The 21,445-nt window shown below is 43.4% G+C and overlaps 1 protein-coding gene across 8 annotated transcripts in view; it reads right to left on the bottom strand.

The window, feature by feature from the left end:
- The window catches only part of TBC1D1 (TBC1 domain family member 1), a 224,477-nt gene that overhangs the window by 35,111 nt on the left and 167,921 nt on the right, over nucleotides 1-21,445 (bottom strand). For all 8 annotated transcript variants that reach the window (XM_075567919.1, XM_075567916.1, XM_075567934.1 and 5 more), the window contains 3 exons: nucleotides 12,929-13,114; nucleotides 5,467-5,628; nucleotides 335-493 (listed from right to left, as the gene is read on the bottom strand). In XM_075567919.1, coding sequence (XP_075424034.1) covers nucleotides 335-493; nucleotides 5,467-5,628; nucleotides 12,929-13,114 — 507 coding nt within the window. The remainder of the gene's footprint in view (nucleotides 1-334; nucleotides 494-5,466; nucleotides 5,629-12,928; nucleotides 13,115-21,445) is intronic.

Genomic DNA, 21,445 nt, shown 5'->3' on the forward strand with positions numbered 1-21,445 from the left:
TATATAGCAATTAAAATGATTTATCTGACAAGTACACCAATAACCTGATTTTATCTTCATTTTTACTGGACTCCGAATAGTTTTAACCAACGAATAAAAGACCTTTCTTTCATGGAAAGATAGCCACTGGGGAATATTCCAATAAATTCCCTTAATTCTTAAATCTCAGTGATGAGTAGGACATGAATGTCAATGTTCATAAGAACAAATAAGTATAGAAATACAAAATAATCTAATATACATCTAAATTATTAACCATTCTTTCTAAGCAAACATTGCTGTACACTGTACGTCAAAATGGTTACAATGGTTACAATGGTTGAATCTTACTTACCCAGATCAATAAGTATTGCATGCTGCTGGGTGGTTAATTGCTTTAGTAGTTCTTTGTAAGGGATGTCTGTTAACAGGTTTTTAATTGGCAGTTGATGTCTTAGCTGGTATTGCTCTGCTAAAAACTTCCAGATTTCCCAACGGTGGTGACGAGGTACGCCTATTAAACAATAAAATAAAATCAGTGTTTCATTCTGTATTGTATTGTATGTCTTTATTTGTATAGCGCCATTGATGTACACAGCGCTTCACAGTAGTAATACACATGGTAATTATATAAATAATAAATAATATAAATAACAGGTCATGGGAATAAGTGCTTCAGACATAAACATAACATTTAGGAAGAGGAGTCCCTGCTCCGAGAAGCTTACAATCTAATTGGTATGTAGGAGGAACGTACAGAGAGAGGAGGAGACAATTTTGGCAAGTGCTTCTGCAGGGGGCCAAGCTATATGTATCATGTGTCTAGTAATATCTACGGTGCTACTCATATGCTTCTTTAAGCAAGTGTGTCTTAAGGTGGGTCTTCTCTATGTTTAATACAAAAAAAGTTATACATTATTCTAAAGTTCCAGAATAAAATGTTTCTAAACTTTTTAGCGCTGCTCAGGTCTCTCTGGCGCTGTAAGAAATAAAGTTATTTATAATGTGACAAAGATTAAGTTCAGTAACTGGATCAACTCTGTCCTAAAAAGCGGCATATAGGCGCAGATGATCCAAAGGACTCACGTCAAAAAGCTCTCGGGAACAAAGATCTCTACATGCTTTACAAACTATAAATAGGGTCCGTCATGAACGGCACACCTGTGAGCACGTGACTTGTGTACTGTAGTGCCGTCGAGTATTCTAAACCAAATCTGGGGCAATCACCAACAAGATCCAGGTGCATGCTGGGTACATCCTGGGTACATGCTGCAACATTTCAGTGACATTTCTGCAGACAAAGTAATGGCTCATCGGATTAACAGCAGGGGTCCCTGAATGGGACTGCCAGGGACCCCTGCTGTGTTAATCCGATGGACCATAAATCCCTGCAGAAATGTTGCAGCATGAGCCCAGCATGTACCTGGATCTTGTTGGTGATTGCCCCAGAATTTCCAAGGCAAGTTTAAGGCAATTTTTAGAATACTCGTCAGCGCACCTGTATGTGACAATGGTTAATACACAGCTATCCAGTTGACCCATTTACCTCCCTGCCGGGTCCCTAAACTGAGTAATTTCTCCCCTCAATCCATCACAATATACCTGTATTCACTACCACCACCAACAATTGTTTCAAGTCTTACCTGTCTTCACTAGGAAAAAATATGATTAGTACATAAAAACCTATTGTAGCAAAATGTGTCCAAAAATGCAGTTACTCTGTACTCTCAAAGTTCAATTAGGGCCAAAAGACAGTACTTATTATATTTTAGATGTAATATATAAAAGTAATAAAACAACAGTGCTTAGTTACAGAAAATAATGTTACATGAAATAAACAGTATAATATATGCAGAGTTTCATAAAATAAACAGGATCAAAACAGAAAATCTAAATACGTTACCACGTAACAATATTAGATCGCTCCAAGAGTAAAAATGGAAATAGGAGAATTCACATGTCTTGTTGGCATAAAAACACTCTGTTGAATTCATATACCAAATGCCTGTTTTTTTACCCTAAAAACCCCTGCATTGGAATCAGAATAAATCCTCCTTCCGGGGCATGTCCTCAACTCCCCCTCAATCTCTAATTACATTTTTAAGGCTTGGGGAGAGTAAAGAAATGTTTTTTAAATTAAAAATGCCAGAGTATAAAAATACCCCATAACTTTCATTCTAGAACAACTAGAAGGATGAGACCTACAGTGCTATTCCTCATTTTGATGGGCAAGCAAATATCTGACCTTTGCACAGTCACAACCGTGAATTGTTTGTGACATTTGAAATCGGACGGATAAAATGATGCTAAAAACATATTCGTTATTCTTGTAAATTATCTCAGAACCAAGATATATCTCTATTTTTTTAAAAACTTGTACAGTCATGTGCAATGTCTTCCTAGTCACACCCGCTTGTATCCGGCTCCCTGAGGAACAGATGGTCCTCGCTATCCGTCGGTCTGTTATCTGTTCAACAGATAATCGGATGCCGGATAATGCATTCCGCTGAACGCATTATTCAAAATCGGAACAGATTATCTGATGCTCACTGTCACGAAATAACAATGGATCCGCAATCAGACGAAGGTTTGCGGAATGGATTCTGACGGATAACCGAGGGGGAAGGGGAGGTAATAAGGCCGGAGGAGAGGCGGATATTGTGAGCAGAAAGGAGAGGGCATTACGGGATATATTTGGGGATGGGGGTGGGGGGGTGGGCAATTTAGAACTTTATAAGTCAGAAAAGGGGTTTTCAATTTAATTCTAGATTACATGGGAAGTGTAACAAGGTACCTTCCCTGTTGAAGTAGTTTTGCAGGAAAACCTATGTGGAGAGCTTGAGCCCAGCACTGAGCAGGTTAATTCAGAGAAGACTGTCCTAATTAACTTGCTCGGCAGGCTCATTAGCTATTTTAATAAGCTTGCAGCATTGACTGCAGGGAGGGAATCTCTAGCACAGAAGAGTCTGTGCTGCTAGATAGATCCCAGGGGAAGAGAGACCCTGTTCCAAGCAACTCCGGTCCCTGGCACCCTGCCTAAAGGTAGCTCTCTTTTGGACTTCTATCACAAGCTTGGTAAAAGGCCTAGTCTTCCAGCACTCAGATAGGGACTGCTGAAGTTATTCAGTCCCCTGCATGGGGTTAGGCCTCGTTATTGTTTTCTGCTCTAATTTGTTTTCGGTTTAAAGCTGCTGGCTAATAAAGCCTATGTTTATTTTCACCTAAAAATGTCTCGGGTGTGTAATACCCTCTACGTACATTTCCTGCACTCCCATACACAATCTCAACTGCTCATATCTCCTGAATGAAGCATTAGATGAGAAAAACTAAAACCTCCCCTGAAAGAGCATGAGGAGATTTTTAAGAAATATAATATTAAAACATACAGTACAAACAAGACCTGTGCATCAGTGCAGGCTGCTGCTTTAATAGATCTTTTACAAGTCAACATACTCGGACTAATGTGTCCTACACACTATGATGCCGATTCAACATTTGAGCGAACAAGACAACCTAGGTCAATTAGTCCTTTAGACTGAACGTGCCCTTAATACTACCAATCCCTCAGGAATGTAATTACCATGATGCCATATACCACCAGATAAAAACTTTGCCTGTAAATAATTATTTCAGTAAAAGAATTATAAAACAAGTTTCTATAGGAAAACAAAGTCACTGGCATATTAAATTATGCAACATTATGTTGATGTTCCAACAACATGCATGCCACAAAGGCATTAAAAGAAGGGAAAAACAAACAAAAAAAAAAGGTTCTCTTTTTGGCCAAACTTGAATTACTTCTGTCTTTCTCCTCCATGTCCACAAATCATTTCAAGCATTAGGCATTGGCAAGTATTCTCTTTATATCTGAAACATTAGTTTTATGTTAAACCCTTTTTACCAAAGCGTTATAAGCCTGCAAGCCACGTCAAGGCATAACCAAATTTTGCAGGTCCTAACACTAAACTGTTGAAACATATTTCTAGTCCAATACATGTATTCCTATCAGTAACAAGTGTATGCACCTCCCAGGAGTGTTAAAAGAAGGCACCCAGGGAAGAACTATGTATAGAGTGATTACACTATAGACGAAACCAGGTACAACCATTTCAATCTTATGTGAATACAATGTTCCCAAGCCTGGGAACATGAATAAAGATTGAAGTTGTACTTTAAAAACTCCTGGTGCTCATCTTGCTTTAATAGGTTCAGGCGCGTTCTCCTTTGGGGGGCAGAGACTAGATGACAAATAGCGACGAACAGGTAGTTGAGAGCCCCCCGCGTAGCAGCCCCCCAAAACAAAACAATGGGGAAAACTCTGTACGCTTGAGATAGAAGCAAGGAGTGCTAACCAAGAAGACAGGAAGCTCGTAAGAGAAAACACGTCATCAGGAATATCCGGAGAGGATATAGATAGTTGTAACACACACACACACACACACACACACACACACACACACACACACACACTAGACCGAGCCAGAATGCAGCTCCATTACATTTTTTGTTTTTTTTTTAAATGCTCTCTCCCAATCATACCTGTCTGTGGCTAACTACACCCTGCAAGCTATCCATCCTGCTCTTACATTACCTTTACCAAACACTGACAGGGTGGAGCTGTTGCAGGCAGACATAGTCTTTCAATCGTAACATAAATAAATAAAGTAGAAGTCACAAGACTAATGCACAATTTAAAACAAAAAAGCACATTTGTAACAATTTTTGGGGCCAGAATGCTAAAACTTTTCGGTGGTCACATTTTTTTGGTGTGTGGCTTTCTGGAATGTTTGAGCGAAACCTTGGTGAAGCGAATTTCAGAAAGTTTGCACATCACTAATAAGCATAAATGCCAACCTAGGAGATGCACATTATATGTGGTCATTTCCAGATGGTGGTAGCCAATACAAGCCTAATATCCCCAATGTACTTCTGTTTACTCTTACTTTGCCTGTAGGTCTTTCAAAACACAACACCTACATTTTAATAATAACTATTTGATATAGCGCTTTTCTCCCAATGGAACTCAAAGCGCTTCTCAATTACAGTATGGTGCGCAGTACGCAGAATTTTTACAGACAGTCCCTGCCCAGACTAGCTTGTTCCTGAGGCACAAGAAGATGAAGTGACTAGCCCAAGGTCACACGGAGCTGGACCCGGGTCCCCTGATCAAACTCTGTCATCGTTCACAGATTCAGTATCTTTACTCACTGAACCTCCTCCCCACTCCTGCAAAGTACTCTGGGCAGAGTCTGACTTGTCTGTATCTTTAGCTCCATTTAATGCTCTTCTCTATATGCGGTCACTCATTTGTTTATTAAGTTACTGTATGAGGAAATAGCTGGAGCTAGACCAAAAATGTTTTAGAAAATTCTTATCCTACACCCTCCCACCCCCCAGCTTTCCAAAATGATGAAGTCTGCTGCCGTATTTAGGTCCGGTATAAAATACATTGCACATACAGTATAACGTGCTTAATCAAGAAGTTACCTTGTCCAACAGCAGCATGAATTTTTTCCATGTCAATCTTAATCTTTGATCTTCCAGGTATGCTCAGCATTCTCTCCCATACCAAAGTCACATCCTTCAAGCATGGCGTGATTTCTTCATAATCAAGCTTCAGTCGCTTATTTTGCAAATCATTTTCGGAAGCTAGAAAAAAAAAACACAGCAAACGTAAATAAAAAGAATGATAAATACAGGAACACAATTAGGTACACTTGCAAAATGATGGCCAGTATAGGGAAACCACTTCTGACCCGGGATAGGACAATATGGTTGCCAACGGCCTATGTGCTCCAAAGATCGCTCAAAAGGGAAATAGTTCAGTGGCCAAACCTATTTCATTTTCAACAAATCGGCAATGCTTTAAAACAACATGTTAAAAAAGTAGGCCATGATAGATAGATAGATAGATAGATAGATAGATAGATAGATAGATAGATATACACACACACACACACACACACTTTTTTTAAATCACAGACAAGATTGTACGTAGTTTGGATCAGAACCAGGGTTGTTTCTATATGCATGACTCTTGTTCAGTAGTTCCTGAGGTATTCCATAATTTTATCAATATACGGTACATACATTTCAAATACTACACCATCCCAATTATGCCAGCAAGAAAAAACAAATATTTCAGAATTAACAAAGCTACAGTATCACGTTTTTGGACAGGCTTATGTAATTGTTGATATTTTAGAAGTGGAGTAGCGGGATGCTCTATAAATCCAATGTGTCATATTTAACAGATAAGAACACAACTTTGGTGATTTTTAATAAGCCGGTTTACGCTGCCTGCACTCATTCTTGAACGATTTGTGCTTCTGGGTAAGCAGTAGATTTAATTAGCTTTGGCACCAGAGGCTCCTGCTTCAATGCTGGATCTGGATATTACAATATTAGGAACCAATGATCTCCTTTTCGGTCTTTTGACTTTTCCTTATTCGGTCTTAGAATACCATAAAAGTTGCTTCCATGCATTAAAAAAGAAAAATAAGAGATTCATAGCCAGTTTAAGGAATTTTCAGGTTTAAAATCAAGTTTCTATTTCAAACATCACATCATATGCTTGGTCTCTGTGAAGCCAACACAATTTTTTTACATAATTGCCAAGATAAAAATAACAAATCATAGAAGAAATACTTCACTGCCATAAATGCAAAGAGCTTGACTGAGAAGAGGAATGCTGGCTCCACCTTCACCAAAGGGGTAAAGTAAATATGTGGCATATGAACGAGATAAGGAGTGCCTGACCCAGCTTATGTGTAAATACCATGCAAATATTAGTTTACAATGCTCGTTACTTTAAAACACGCAAAGCAGTTAATGGTTATGTTTTGCAGTGTCCTAGTCACCTGTTTCAGGAAAACCTGTATTTGATAATAATAATTTTCCATCTTCCTGGTTGGCTCAGCTATACTTGCACTTACTGTACATACCAGAATCTAAACAGACTGCAAGTATCCCTTGGAAAAATTGTAAGCATCACATAATCCCAATCTTTCCCACCTGACAAATTGCCAGTGTAGCATGGATATAGTGTGAGTAGATTACCTCTGACCAATCAGAATACTACACATGGATATGAGCAGGGAGAGAGACCCCTAACTAGCATAAAAATCTATGTCAAATGCTATAGAGAGAAGTTCCAGGGGAGAGAGAAAATCCAGGGGAGAGAGAAGGCACAGGGAGAAGAAAATCAACGAAAACAAAATTACAGTACTGCAATCGTCATATACGTGCATAACTGCTGTAAATAATGCATTTGTAACCAAAATAAATACAGTAGGCTTTATAGAAAGAAAATCTTTAATGTCAGCTGATTTTTTCTTACTAGTGCCCCCACAAAATACATACCAAAAAAACCCATCCCTCTAAATACATGTAACCCCACCCCGCCAATACATATTAAAAATGCCCCCGCCAATACATATTAAAAATGCCCCCGGCAATACATATTAAAAATGCCCCCGCCAATACATTTTTAAAAGACCCACACCGCCTCAATACATTTTTAAAAGACCCCCCCCTATAAATATTTTTAAAAAATCGGGCCGCACGGGTAAAATCATATCTCCTCCAGCACCCCTCATATCACCCCCCCCTGCATCTCCTTCATATCACCCCCCCCTGCATCTCCCTCATATCACCCCCCCTGCATCTCCCTCATATCATCCCCCCCTGCATCTCCCTCATATCACCTCCCCCTGCATCTCCCTCATATCACCCCCCCCCCTGCATCTCCCTCATATCACCCCCCCTGCATCTCCCTCATATCACCCCCCCTGCATCTCCCTCATATCACCTCCCCTGCATCTCCCTCATATCACCTCCCCCTGCATCTCCCTCATATCAACCCCCTGCATCTCCCTCATATCACCTCCCCCTGCATCTCCCTCATATCACTTCCCACCTGCATGTCCCTCACATCACCCCCCACCTGCATGTCTCACATCACCCCCCACCTGCATGTCTCACATCACCCCCCACCTGCATGTCTCACATCACCCCCCACCTGCATGTCTCACATCACCCCCCACCTGCATGTCTATTACATCACCCCCCACCTGCATGCCACTCACACATCACCCCCCACCTGCATGTCTCACATCACCCCCCACCTGCATGTCTCACATCACCCCCCACCTGCATGTCTCACATCACCCCCCACCTGCATGTCCCTCACATCACCCCCCCACCTGCATGTCCCTCACATCACCCCCCACGTGCATGTCCCTCACATCACCCCCCACCTGCATGTCTCACATCACCCCCCACCTGCATGTCTCACATCACCCCCCCCCACCTGCATGTCTCACATCACCCCCCCACCTGCATGTCTCACATCACCCCCCCACCGGCATGTCACTCACATCACCCCCCCACCTGCATGTCACTCACATCACCCCCCCACCTGCATGTCTCACATCACCCCCCACCTGCATGTCACTCACATCACCCCCCACCTGCATGTCCATCACATCACCCCCCACCTGCATGTCCCTCACATCACCCCCCACTTGCATGTCCCTCACATCAACCCCCCCCGCATGTCCCTCACATCACCCCCCCATGTCCATCACATCACCACCCCATGTCCCTCACATCACACCCCCCCCCCATGTCCCTCACATCACACCACCCCCTGCATGTCCCTCCTCCCTTTCTTCCCCTACCTCAAGCAGCGTGCAGGTTGCGGGCAGCAGAAGTATGGCAGTCAGAGGCGGCACACGCACGCTAGGGGGGGGGGTGATCGGAAGAACCGGGGGAGGGGGGGGAGTGATCGGAAGAACCGAGGGGGGGGGGAGTGATCGGAAGAACAGGGGGGGGGGAGGTTTTCGGAAGAACCGGGGGGGGGAAGTGATCGGAAGAACCGGGGGGGTAGGGGGGGTGAACGGAATAGCCAGGGAGAGGGTAAGGTGATCGGAAGAGCCGGGGAGAGAGGGGGGGGTGATCGGAATAGCCAGGGAGAGGGTAAGGTGACCGGAAGAGCCAGGGAAAGAGGGGGGGGGCGAGGGGTGATCGGAATAGCCAGGGAGAGGGGAAGGTGACCGGAAGAGCCAGGGAAAGAGGGGGGGGCGAGGGGTGATCGGAATAGCCAGGGAGAGGGGAAGGTGATCGGAAGAGCCGGGGAGAGGGAGGGGGGTGATCGGAAGAGCCGGGGAACGGAAGAGCTGGGGGAGCCGGGTAAAGGAAGAGCTGGGGGAGCCAGGTGAAGGAAGAGCCGGGGAGAGGGAGAGGGCACACCGCCGCAGCACGCACATGCCGCCCCCTGGTGTCCATACTCGCGAAGCACGCGTACGTACACAGTGGGTAAGGTGCAATTTTTAAAAAATGTACGTACTTGCGAGTGTACGTAAAACGAGTGTATGTAAAATGGGGTATGCCTGTATTTGGGCAGGAGGATATGATGAGAAACGGTTTCATTGTCCCAGAGGACTACTGGCAATATGCATAATTCTGTAACATTTAATTGGTAATTTTTGTAATGAGTACTATATTGTAACCCCTCCAACCTCATACCCATCCCCTGCCACCCTCCCTCCCCTCTCCCATTCTCCTGTGCCCTTTGGACTGCTCGCTCCCTCTCTAACAAGTTCCTCTCTGTGCATGACTTCTTTCTCTCTCACTCCCTGCTTCTCTTTGCTATAACTGAGATCTGGCTCACTCAGTCTGACTCTGCTCTGGAAGCTGCCCTCTCCTACGGTGGCCTTTCCTTCTCCCACACTCTGCGCCCTGATGGCAGGGGTGGAGGTGTGGGGCTCCTGCTCTCCTCTCTCTGACGTTACCGAACCCTTCCTATTCCCCCCTCTCTTGCTTTTCCCTCCTTTGAGGTTCACACAGTGCAGATCTTCTCGCCTCTCCCAGTCCACGTCGCGGTCATCTATCACCCACCTCATCCCCCCTCTGCCTTTCTCTCTCACTTTGAATCCTGGCTCTCTTTCTTTCTCTCCTCAGACTCCCCTGTTCTTCTCCTTGGGGACTTCAACTGCCACATTGATGACCCTTCTCTTCCTTGGGCCACCCGCTTTCTCTCTCTAACCTCTTCTTTTGGCCTGCAACAATGGACTGAAGCTAGCACCCACAAAGATGGCCACTACCTAGACCAGGTTTTCACTAAAAACTTCTCTCACCGATTTCTCCATTTCTCCTTTTCCTCTCTCTGACCATCACCTCATCTCATTTTCTCTATCACGCTTCTTCCCCTCTCCATCTCGCCCTCGTTTTTGCAGAAACCTGCGCTCTATTAACCTACCAGCTTTTGATTCCACTTTATGCTCCTCCCTCTCCTCTCTCAATTCTACTTCAGACCCTGACAACCTGGTCAGGAACTACAACTCTGCCTTATCCTCCTCTCTTGACCTACATGCCCCGCTTTCTCTCTGCCGTCCTCGCCCTTCTAACCCCAGACCCTGGCTAAATTCCAACACACGCATGCTGCGTTTCTCCACTCGTTCCTCTGAACGCCTCTGGAGGAAATCTCATACGCTCGCAGACTTCCTTCACTATAAATTTATGCTATCCTGTTTCAACTCTGCCCTCTCTCAGGCTAAACAAACCTACTTTTCATCACTAATCAACACGCACAAGTCTAACCCACGTCGACTCTTTTCTGTCTTTGACTCTCTACTCAGACCACCCTCGGCTGCCTCCTCTTCTTCCTCCATCTCACCTCAGGACTTTGCTGACTTTAAGGAAAAGATGGAATCCATACGTCAGAATATCCCATTTGTTGCCTCCTCCCATCCCACACCACTTCCCAAATCTCCTCCTGCCTTTCTGGACTCTTTCTCTGCTATCTCGGAGGAGAATGTGTCACTGCTTATCTCTTCTCCCTCTACCACCTGCCCTCTTGATCCCATTCCTTCCCATCTCCTAAAACCTCTTGCTCCTTCCATAATCCCTTTGCTCACACAGATCTTTAACTCTTCCCTCTGCTCTGGTACTTTTCCATCCTCCTTCAAACATGCAACCGTGATACCATTGCTCAAAAACAGCAAGCTTGACCCTACCTGTCCTAACTATCGACCTGTCTCCCTCCTCCCTTTTGCCTCCAAACTCTTTGAACGTCTTGTATTCTCTCGATTGCTACACTTTCTCAACACCTATTCTCTTCTAGACCCTCTACAATCTGGCTTCCGCATTGCTCACTTTACTGAAACAGCCCTCACTAAAATAACCGACGACCTCCATGCTGCCAAAGACAGAGTTCATTAAACTCTGCTCATATTACTCAACCTCTCTGCAGCATTTGACACCGGGGACCACCCTCTTCTCCTCCACATTCTCCATACTCTTGGTATTCGGAACAAAGCTCTATCCTGGATCTCCTCTTACCTCTCCCATCGTACTTTCAGTGTCTCTTTTGCTAACACCTCCTCCTCCTCTATTGATCTCTCTGTGGGGGTACCTCAGGGCTCTGTCCTGGGACCCCTTCTCTTCTCTCTTTACACACTCTCTCTAGGTCACCTAATCACATCTTTTGGGTTTAAATATCACCTCTATGCTGACGACACACAAAAAAACCCTGACCTTACACCTGCTATACAGACCAAAGTTTCTGAATGTCTCTCTGGAATATCATCCTGAATGGCCATCCGCCGACTGAAACTTAACATGGCAAAAACAGAGCTCCTTATACTTCCTCCCAAACCTGGCCCTACTACCTCCTTCCACATTACTGTTGGATATTTCGATCATTCACCCAGTAGCCCAAGCACGCTGCCTAGGGGTCACACTCGATTCCTCTCTCACATTCTCCTCTCACATTCAAAACGTTTCTAAAACTTGTCGCTTTTTCCTCCGCAATATCACAAAGATACGCCCTTTCCTCTGTTACTCGTCTGCTAAAACTCTGACTCAGGCCCTCATTCTCTCCCGTCTCGATTACTGCAACCTCCTGCTGTCCGGCCTCCCTGCCTCTCACCTGTCTCCCCTACAATCTATACTAAATGCTGCAGCCAGAATCACTCTACTCTTTCCTAAATCTGTCTCTGCGTCTCCCCTCCTGAAATCCCTCTCCTGGCTTCCGATCAAATCCTGCATCTCACACTCAATTCTCCTCCTCACTTTTAAAACTTTTAAAACTTTACACTCCTCTGCCCCTCCTTACATCTCAGCCCTAATTTCTCGCTATGCACCATCCCGACTCTTCTTTCTACCCCCTTTGTATCTAAAACTCTCTCCCGCCCTCTCCCGCCTTAAAACTTTCTCACTGACTGCCCCGCACCTCTGGAATGCCCTTCCCCTTAATACCCGACTAGCACCCTCTCTATCCACCTTTAAGACCCACCTTAAGACACATTTGCTTAAAGAAGCATATGAATAGCACTGTGGATAATCCTGAACACATGATACATAAAGCTTGGCCCCCTGCAGACGCACTTACCAGAATTCCCTCCTACTGTCTCTATACGTTCTCCTACCTACCAATTAGATTGTAAGCTCCTCGGAGCAGGGACTCCTCTTCCTTAATGTTACTTTTATGTCTAAAGCACTTATTCCCATGACCTGTTATTTATATTATTTGTTATTTATAGGATTACAACATGTATTACTACTGTGAAACGCTATGTATATTTATGGCGCTATATAAATAAAGACATACAATACAACAGGAGGTTGATTTCAACAATACTATATTTTTACTATTATTTGTGATTGTGCCTCCCAAAGAACTTGAAATATGCAAGACTGTATTTCCTACACCTTGGAGCACCATGGGTGACTGCAACTAACCAATTTGGCACTGAAAGCACTTTTAGCCATCACCAAGTAACCACACAGCAAGACATTTTTCGCACACACAAAAAACAGTTGTAGCATATTTTTTTTAATGTTCAAAGTACAGTAAATAGGGTTAAGGAAATAAACTGAAGAACATACTTTAAATTAAAATCTAAAAGGTGAAGCATGAACAATACTTTTCAGGTTATTTACCGACCTTGTAATTTTTGGTTTTCCTTTTCCATCCTTAGAAGAATAATCTGTTGTATAATGGCCTTCTTCCACAGCTTGCGAAGCTCTTGTGATGTCCGATGTCTGACCGCGATCACTGCACCAAATGGACCATCTTCAAAAACAGGTTCTAACGGGGATCTGGGAGCGATATCACCCAAATCTGAGCGATCTGGGAAAGGACAACAAGATGGACATTCTTAAAAGTGATTCTGGAAAATAGTCACGGTATTTCTTTGTAAAGATGACAAACACACTCTAGATGTACTTGGAATAATTAACCTCTGCGGCACATGGAAATAAGACTGGTCAACTACCTATATAATAAAAGGTTACATGATTTTACAAAACGCCTTTCTTAAGCTTTTTACAATATACTACAGTATACAGTAGCGGCATCCTTTATTCTTACAAATGCCGGCAGCATGCCGGGATCTACTCCGGCTGGCGCCAGTCTAGACCGCTTGCCGCCGCGTTTCCTCCACGCACCCCCCCCTCCACTTCGGGTGCGTTTTAGCCCCCCTTCCCGACCCCGGCTCCTGCTCTGCCCCTCTGCTTCCCCGCACCCCCGCTTACCTCACTTTAAACTCCAGGGGTGTCGGGGAAGCCGGGCGCGCACGTGACTGTGACGTCACAGTGCGCCACAACAAGCCGCGTCACCACGCTTCCCGCACGAATCCTGCCGTGCGGGAAGTGTAAGAATAAATAATGTTGCTACTGTATTAACACATCAACACAATGTGTTGCACGATGCAGAAAAACAGCAACGTGACAAGGCTAGAAAAGGCATAATCAGTTGTTACTCAGTACCCGGAATGTGATGTTTTGGCTGTGACCAATTCGCTGCCAGCGCTCTGCCACCCCGCAGATTACTACCGGGATTACTCACCGCAAGGACACCACGTGGCTGAACACATCGCCGTGGATCGGCTCTCTCTGCCGTTCAGTGGCGAGGTGTCCTGCGGTGAGTTGTCCGGGCGGAGACACACATGGCGCAGAGTGCCAGTGGCAGCTAAACGTCCTAGACCGTAGTCTAAATGTTCCGTTCCTTTATACATGAATACATTATGTAAAATCTTTTCTACCACTTGTTTTCCAATTTAAATAGCTTAAAGAATTCAATATTTATTTAAGCTTCAAAGATCAACTCCTAAAAGAACAAAAAGTCCCCCATGCAGTACATTATTGTAAGTTGGGAGCCCATAGCCACCTGCACTGCTTCAAGCAGTTATAAACTAGTTTATATATGTAGCCATGATGTATGAAGCCCTTTTACAATAGTTTGTTTTTGTAGATGGGTACCTAAGGAAGCCCCAATTACAGTTAACTTAATAAAAACCATTTACACTCACATTCAAATCAAATATACATTTTCCAGTGGGTCGCAGAACGGAGATGCCTCTTACAAAGCCAAATTAGCTTCAAAATGAAAATATTACTTATGGTCAACCAAGTTCTTGTGTGATGCCTGCTCATTGTGGTTCAATGGCCCTCACTTAAAAAACAATGCGAGTGCCACCTTTATATGGTTGCCAGGTGTCCAGTATTGAACCAGACAGTCCTTATTTGGACAATCTGTCCAGTAAAATATTAAAAGGTATTATTGGACATGTGTATATCCGGTATTCCCAATCTGGGCATAGTGACCTGACCGGCTTGCAGGGCCGTGGGATTTCCCTGAGCAGGGAGAGGGCAGGGCTGTTGCTCGGAGGCTAGGCAGCTTCCTCCATCCAAATTAGCTACTGCTGGGTAATGCAGCCAATCAGGAGGGGATGTCAGGCGCCTGCGGGTGGGGCCAGGGAGAGAAGGAAACAGTAGGAGAGAGGAGTGTGTGTGTTTCGAGCGCGTCGCACTTTTCACCATTGTGTCCTGTATTTCTGGAGAAGCCGCCTGGCAACCATAACCAGCTACTGATGTGACTACTGTTTAATTGGATTGGTGAACAGCAGCAGAAACAGGCAGCAAAATATTGGAGAGCTCAGGGTCTTTCTACATTTCTATTAAAAAATAAAAAAATAAAAAAAAGGCATGCTTCTTCACCCAATTACATTTTTAGCCGCAAATTATTGAAGAATTGTATATTTATAAAGTACTGCATGAGCTGTACACAAAGACAGCCAATCTAAGAGGCAGCCTTCTTTCATTTACTATCTCACGTATGCCTCAAACAGTGAAGCGTTTGTAGATTCACAACTAATAACTCTAACTTCTGCCACCGCGTAAATATTACAGCCGTCGCATGTCTACCAATGCTTTAATTCAATAACAACACTTTGGCATGAATTTTGCCTGCCCCTGGAACATGCCAAATGCACATGGACATTTAACTAGGGTAAATAAAAAAATAAAACATGGTCACAATTTCACAGCAAAGGTCTTTACTGAGCTACCGTAACTCAGCCCAACACCTGGAACTTAAGTAAATTACAAGTAGTTGACACTGTTCTGTATCTTCTAAAACAGCACCAACTGGTCTATCAAACCTCTTCTCCAAACTGTTTACACAGCAATGACAGAGGACAGGTTTATGCTGTTGAAAAACAAGCATGAGGTATTAGACGTTAAAGGGACAGTCTCCCTGCTTCTTCATCATTTATTTCACTTGCTCTGGTGATATTTAAACTGCATTTTATTCCCAACATATTGCCCAAAACTGTCATTCACACGGCTGCTCAGCGCCTCATACTTTGCGACACCGTTAGACGTCAAAGACGCTCAGCAGACAAGCTCAGGATATAGTTTCTCTGATGAGGTTGTTTGAAATGTGTACAGTATTGAAAACATTTCCCTGGCTGCAGATATCGTCACCCCCCACAGAGATAAGGATCTCTGGAAACTGGGGGGTCACCGGAGGACCCCCCCCCTGCTTCAATCTGGTCATAAAAAAAAAAATGGAAGTACAAACAGAAACAAGTCAAAATCTGAAACCTATACGAGTTTCTAAATACATTTTTAAGCTTGTTTGTCACCATGGTAAGCAGAGACATGGATCTAATTTCTTAGAACTACTTCTTTGTGTGTGATCACTAGGTTTACACGGGCAAAGCCCCCTCTCCTCGCTCAATTCCTATTGGTCCTCTTAAAACGTGATAGGGTGGGCAAGAGGCAGAGTAACACTTTACTGCACACCCATTGCAAGGCCCCTATGAAAATCAATATCTTAATGAGAGAGCGTTCCAAGTTAAATGGCCTCCTTTCTCAGCGTAAGTGGGAAGCAGGTGGTCTCCGGAGCTGTACCCCGTTCATTTTAGCTCCAGGAATCCCACGGTTTCCAAGCTTCTTACCAGGTAAGGTGCCCGCAGGTGCTGCATGGAGTTTTAAATCCAACATGTGATGCGGGCCAATCATGGCTCTAGTTTGCTTCCCCTGTGGCAGCACTTTACTGGCTAGTATCCTAGGAAGCAGGGGGTCCCTGGAGTGGAAATTAACACTATTCAGAAACACAGACCAAAATTATTATTTTTATCTTACACCATTACAGCCTGTATAATTTGTGAAAATATCCAACACCGCTGCCTTCTCACAAGAAGGCTTCCTTTGAGCATATTTTATTCCTCTTTTGCATAACTCCATACGTGATCATTTATAATATTTGGATATCCAAAAAGGGGTGTAATCTGCTATTAAAGTCTTTGCTGTTAGGGTTACGTATTCAGGGTGGCCACCACTCGAGGTTTGACCCGGAGACTACGGGTTCCGGCCACGTATCTCCGTACCTCAAATCTCCGGGTGGCGGTATCCTCTGGCATCTCCTCCTGCAAATCAAGGCAACATGGCTGCATGACGTCAAATGGCGCCACGTTGCCATGACAAGATGCTACGTGCCGACACAGCGTCACGTGACGCCAGTTGCCCTGACAACAGGATGCTCTGTGACGCCACGTTGCCATACGGCAACTTGATGCCACGTGATGTTGTGACATCACGAAGCGACTCGTCATGGCAACGGGCATCACGCAGCGATGGTGACGGGATTTGGAGGGGAGGATGCCGATGCCAGCAGGATGCCAGGAAATGCCGCCGCAGCCGAAGGCAAGATAAATAAATATATAAGAAAAATATAGAAGGTGGCAACCCTGTACATAGTTGATGAGGTTGAAAAAAAGACATGTCCATTGAGTTCAACCTATGTTAAAAATTTAGACAATGGATACTTATCCTACATTTATATTAAATGTACATTAATTTAAAAAACGCATTGAGCACTGCTATAAATTGTAGCATGGAAATACAATTATCAGGAAGCTGCACCAAATATTAGTTCACAAGAACTCTGGCTGGACAGGTGGGTAAATGTGCTTTGTGTTACCAAACAAACTATTGCTCAACATGAGAAACATAACACTTGTTAATCTTTAACAATAGTGATTCTACTATATGTTGGACAAGGAACCAACACCACTCTGAGTTCAAACTGTAAGATAAACACAACTGTGCTTTCTGGCTTCAGTCTGGTCTAGAACAGCTGAGGAAAGTGCAAACATGTTGAATACATAAAGTGAGTGGGAACTGTGAATATAAACAAGAGGTGCAGCGCTGGTTTTTAGATGACGTGTTCAATTCTCTTATCTCCTCCTATCTACATGGTACTTTCCTTACGCAATGTCCAGCTGCTTTAAAAAGGTGCAGTCCCACTGCAAAGACACCTATTGCAATAAAAAGGATACCCCTTCATCTCCATTAGGAAAACACCCATTTCAAAGTTAAATGTGCAGTCCCTCCTTGGGCCATAATAAACTGATGGCCGTGTCCTGTTTTTAAAGACTTAATCTGGGTGACTAACACTTACTTTATAAAATCTGAAACCTATAAGAGTTTCTAAATACATTTTTAAGCTTGTTTGTCACCATGGTAAGCAGAGACATGGATCTAATTTCTTAGAACTACTTCTTTGTGTGTGATCACTAGGTTTACACGGGCAAAGCCCCCTCTCCTCGCTCAATTCCTATTGGTCCTCTTAAAACGTGATAGGGTGGGCAAGAGGCAGAGTAACACTTTACTGACCTGCACACCCATTGCAAGGCCCCTATGAAAATCAATATCTTAATGAGAGAGCGTTCCAAGTTAAATGGCCTCCTTTCTCAGCGTAAGTGGGAAGCAGGTGGTCTCCGGAGCTGTACCCCGTTCATTTTAGCTCCAGGAATCCCACGGTTTCCAAGCTTCTTACCAGGTAAGGTGCCCGCAGGTGCTGCATGGAGTTTTAAATCCAACATGTGATGCGGGCCAATCATGGCTCTAGTTTGCTTCCCCTGCGGCAGCACTTTACTGGCTAGTATCCTAGGAAGCAGGGGGTCTCTGGAGTGGAAATTGGCATGATTCAGAAACACAGACCCCTGCTTTCTAAACATCTTGAGCCAATGTAACCCCCCTGTTGGATTACTAGTTGTTCTATAAAGGGTTAATGTCTGGTGGATTGTTGCCAAGTGGTGACCTTTATATGTTTGTTGCCAATAGTATAACAGAAGAAGTTAGCTCGCCCCCATTCTAGAAGGAGCTCACCCTTTCATATGGGGTGGGGTGATGTACTGAGGAGCCCAAGCACTCGTCCTGTCGCCATGGTGACCTGTGAGATCATCATGAGGTATTCATTTGAGACTATAGGAGGTTGGACCCCAGACATCAGGAGTACCCCAAATACCATCAGGAGGATTCCAGGAATAGCAACAGAGAAGGGGTTTCATAGTGTTTATGGAGTCTCGATAAGTGCGTAACTGTGTTAGATGTGCGGTCACCTTTCTTAGTGTGGGAAGTGTCCCCAGTTAGAGAGGGCCGCCAATATCTTATGAAGAACTCATATCCGTTAACTAGTTCTAAAGGAGGACGTGCGTGACACTTCATAGCAAGGGATCCCCAAACCAGGGTTCCTAGGAACTGTCACAACAAAAGTTGCTGTAACGCCAACCCTCAAGTATATGTACACCAGGTTGCCAAGGAAGACTAATAGGATGTTGTAAGGATGATAGGTAGATGGGAACCTGGAATGAAGTACACCCCTAAACTGAGTATAGAACAGTAGCCTGGGAGTAACTCCAGATCACTGAAGTTCTAGAAAAGCAGTTCCTCTTAACCGTGGGAAAAGGAAGGTGATTACAAGCCATGTGTGCCTCTCTGAGGAGCCCCAGGGAAGACACATGTACGTGTACCTGTATCCAAATAACCTTGTCCTGTTTGTGAATAAAGTTTCTGGCACCCTTTCTTACTACCCTGAAGAGCTTACACCACCAGCCAGCCGAACACCAGCACCCTGTTAGAAAGGAACAAGAGTCTGCACCTATCTACAACACACACATTTGTGACTCTCCTTAGTAAGAGTCGGGCAAGGAGGGGTTACATTAAGAAGGGGGGGCTCATTTTTTAGGTAGGGGGAACGGATCCTTTAAATTCCAAGGAAACCTAACCAGACATTATTATATTTGTTTAAAGAAGACCAATACATTGTTGCTTTTCTGCATTCCGAAACCAATTTAGCAAAAAGTGATCACACATATAGATATTTACAACAGACATTTAAAACTTCTTATAAATGCAACAAATGTGATCTATATATTTTCTTTTCCACTTGTCCTCCAGAGCTGAAAAGTGCACTCCATGCTCAGGGGGTATAATACCTAATGCGTACATGCACTCAATTACAATGCAATGGTATACTATACAAAAGTTCACATTTACAGAAATGCATGGTTTAAAGACACATACAATTTAAAAATGGAGTAGAGATAGATTTAAATATAAATACTCTGCTTTAGAAGTTTCAATGGCACATAGCATCATAAATTGCATTTGCATTTCTTAGTATACTCATACAGTATGTAAGCATATAAAGATATTCTAAACATGAAATATATGCAGGTTGCAAAACCCAAGGGAACCATTGGACCCTTGATTATGTCAAAAGTAAGTCTCAGTAAGAAATAATGTCCAGAAAAACAAAAATGACACGTTTCAAATATATCACACATTTTAGGAGTCACCTATAACAGCTGTTAATTCCCATAACATCTGCTGGATAAAGAGAAAAACTGCATGCAGATCGCTTGCAGAGAATTAAAAAAGAAAAAAAAGTGTCCACAGTTAATAATTAAGGTTTGGTGTAACTTGCCTAATCCTCTCAATGATAGCGATATGCTGGTCTTTGGTGTATAGAAACGATAGAAGCTATATACAAAAAAAAGTCCCCATGATTTAAAGCATAAGCCTTATGACAAATGTTTACAGTAATATTAATTGTTTACTATGCAAAAAGTTAGGCAGAGGGGATTAAACACACACACACAAAAGATTTGTATGTGTGTATATAAAATAATAATTTTTTTAAATCACACACCCAAGCAAGGATTCCAGCTTTACAAATAAAACGAAGAGGTTTCTTAGGGAAAATAAAGTCCTATATAAAGGCAAACTAATTAGTGAGTTTGAAAGGAATTCGTGGCATGGTTTTTAACGATTGCTATATTTGATCTTTTTTAGCTTATTTTTCTTTTTTGTCATAATTGCAGTAACCAAAGAATACTATATATGGATTTAAAGACTCATATACATACTGTACTATGTCACCATCTAAAAGATAAATATTATGGCCAGTGCCAAAGTATATAATACAGTATGTCTGTCTATTACTGGGGTGGGCAACTCCAGTCCTCACAGGCCACCAACTGGTCAGATTTGAAGAATGTCCCTGCTTCAGCACAGGTGGCTCAGTCAACAGCCACCTGTGCTGAAGCATTGATATCCTGATAACCTGGCCTATTGGTGTCCCTTGAGGACTGGAGTTGGCCACCCCTGATCTATTGCATCCCAGATATTTTCATAGACACCGACGCTTTAAAAAAAAAAAAAAGACAAATAAGGGCAGTAACAATGAAACGATAGTCGTCTATAAAACGTAGCCGGATGTCTTCTTCCAGAAGAATGACTTTGTATACGTGATCATTCTTGTACAAACTCGCAGTGGCATAAAAAAGGAAATATTTGCAGGTCCATTATTTCTCTCGAAAACAAGTATGCATTGATAAGGAGATGTTAATTAAAAGGATGAATGTTTATTCCAGCAGCTGCTCGCAGCAAGAGGAGCAAGACAAAGAAGGATTGTAGTCAGAGTTACTCCCGTGACAGTGCAGGTGATAATAAAAGTCCACCTCTTTAAACCTGGAGGCACTTTCTACTTGCTCCAATATATTTCCAAACAAGCTGTAGATTATATGTGAAAGACTGGTCAGGTACAGACAGGAGGAGCTGAAAGACAGATGTGTCTGCTCAACACCCCCCCCCCCCCCACTCAGAGAGTAGACTTCAGTGTATCACACAGAAAGCTTTTACATGCCTCTGAGACTCTAAGTGGGTTAATTAAGTTCAGCAACCACACACAACAGGGAGTGTTTCACATTCATTTCCTGCAATTAGCAGTTCCCAAGAAGCTGCATTCAATATTAAAAATATGTATGTGATATTTTGTTAACTAAGCATTTTTTTTTTCTGCAGGTGAAATAAATGAAAGCACCAGTCC

This window comes from Ascaphus truei, chromosome 1, assembly GCF_040206685.1.
Source record: "Ascaphus truei isolate aAscTru1 chromosome 1, aAscTru1.hap1, whole genome shotgun sequence".
NCBI lineage: Eukaryota > Metazoa > Chordata > Amphibia > Anura > Ascaphidae > Ascaphus > Ascaphus truei.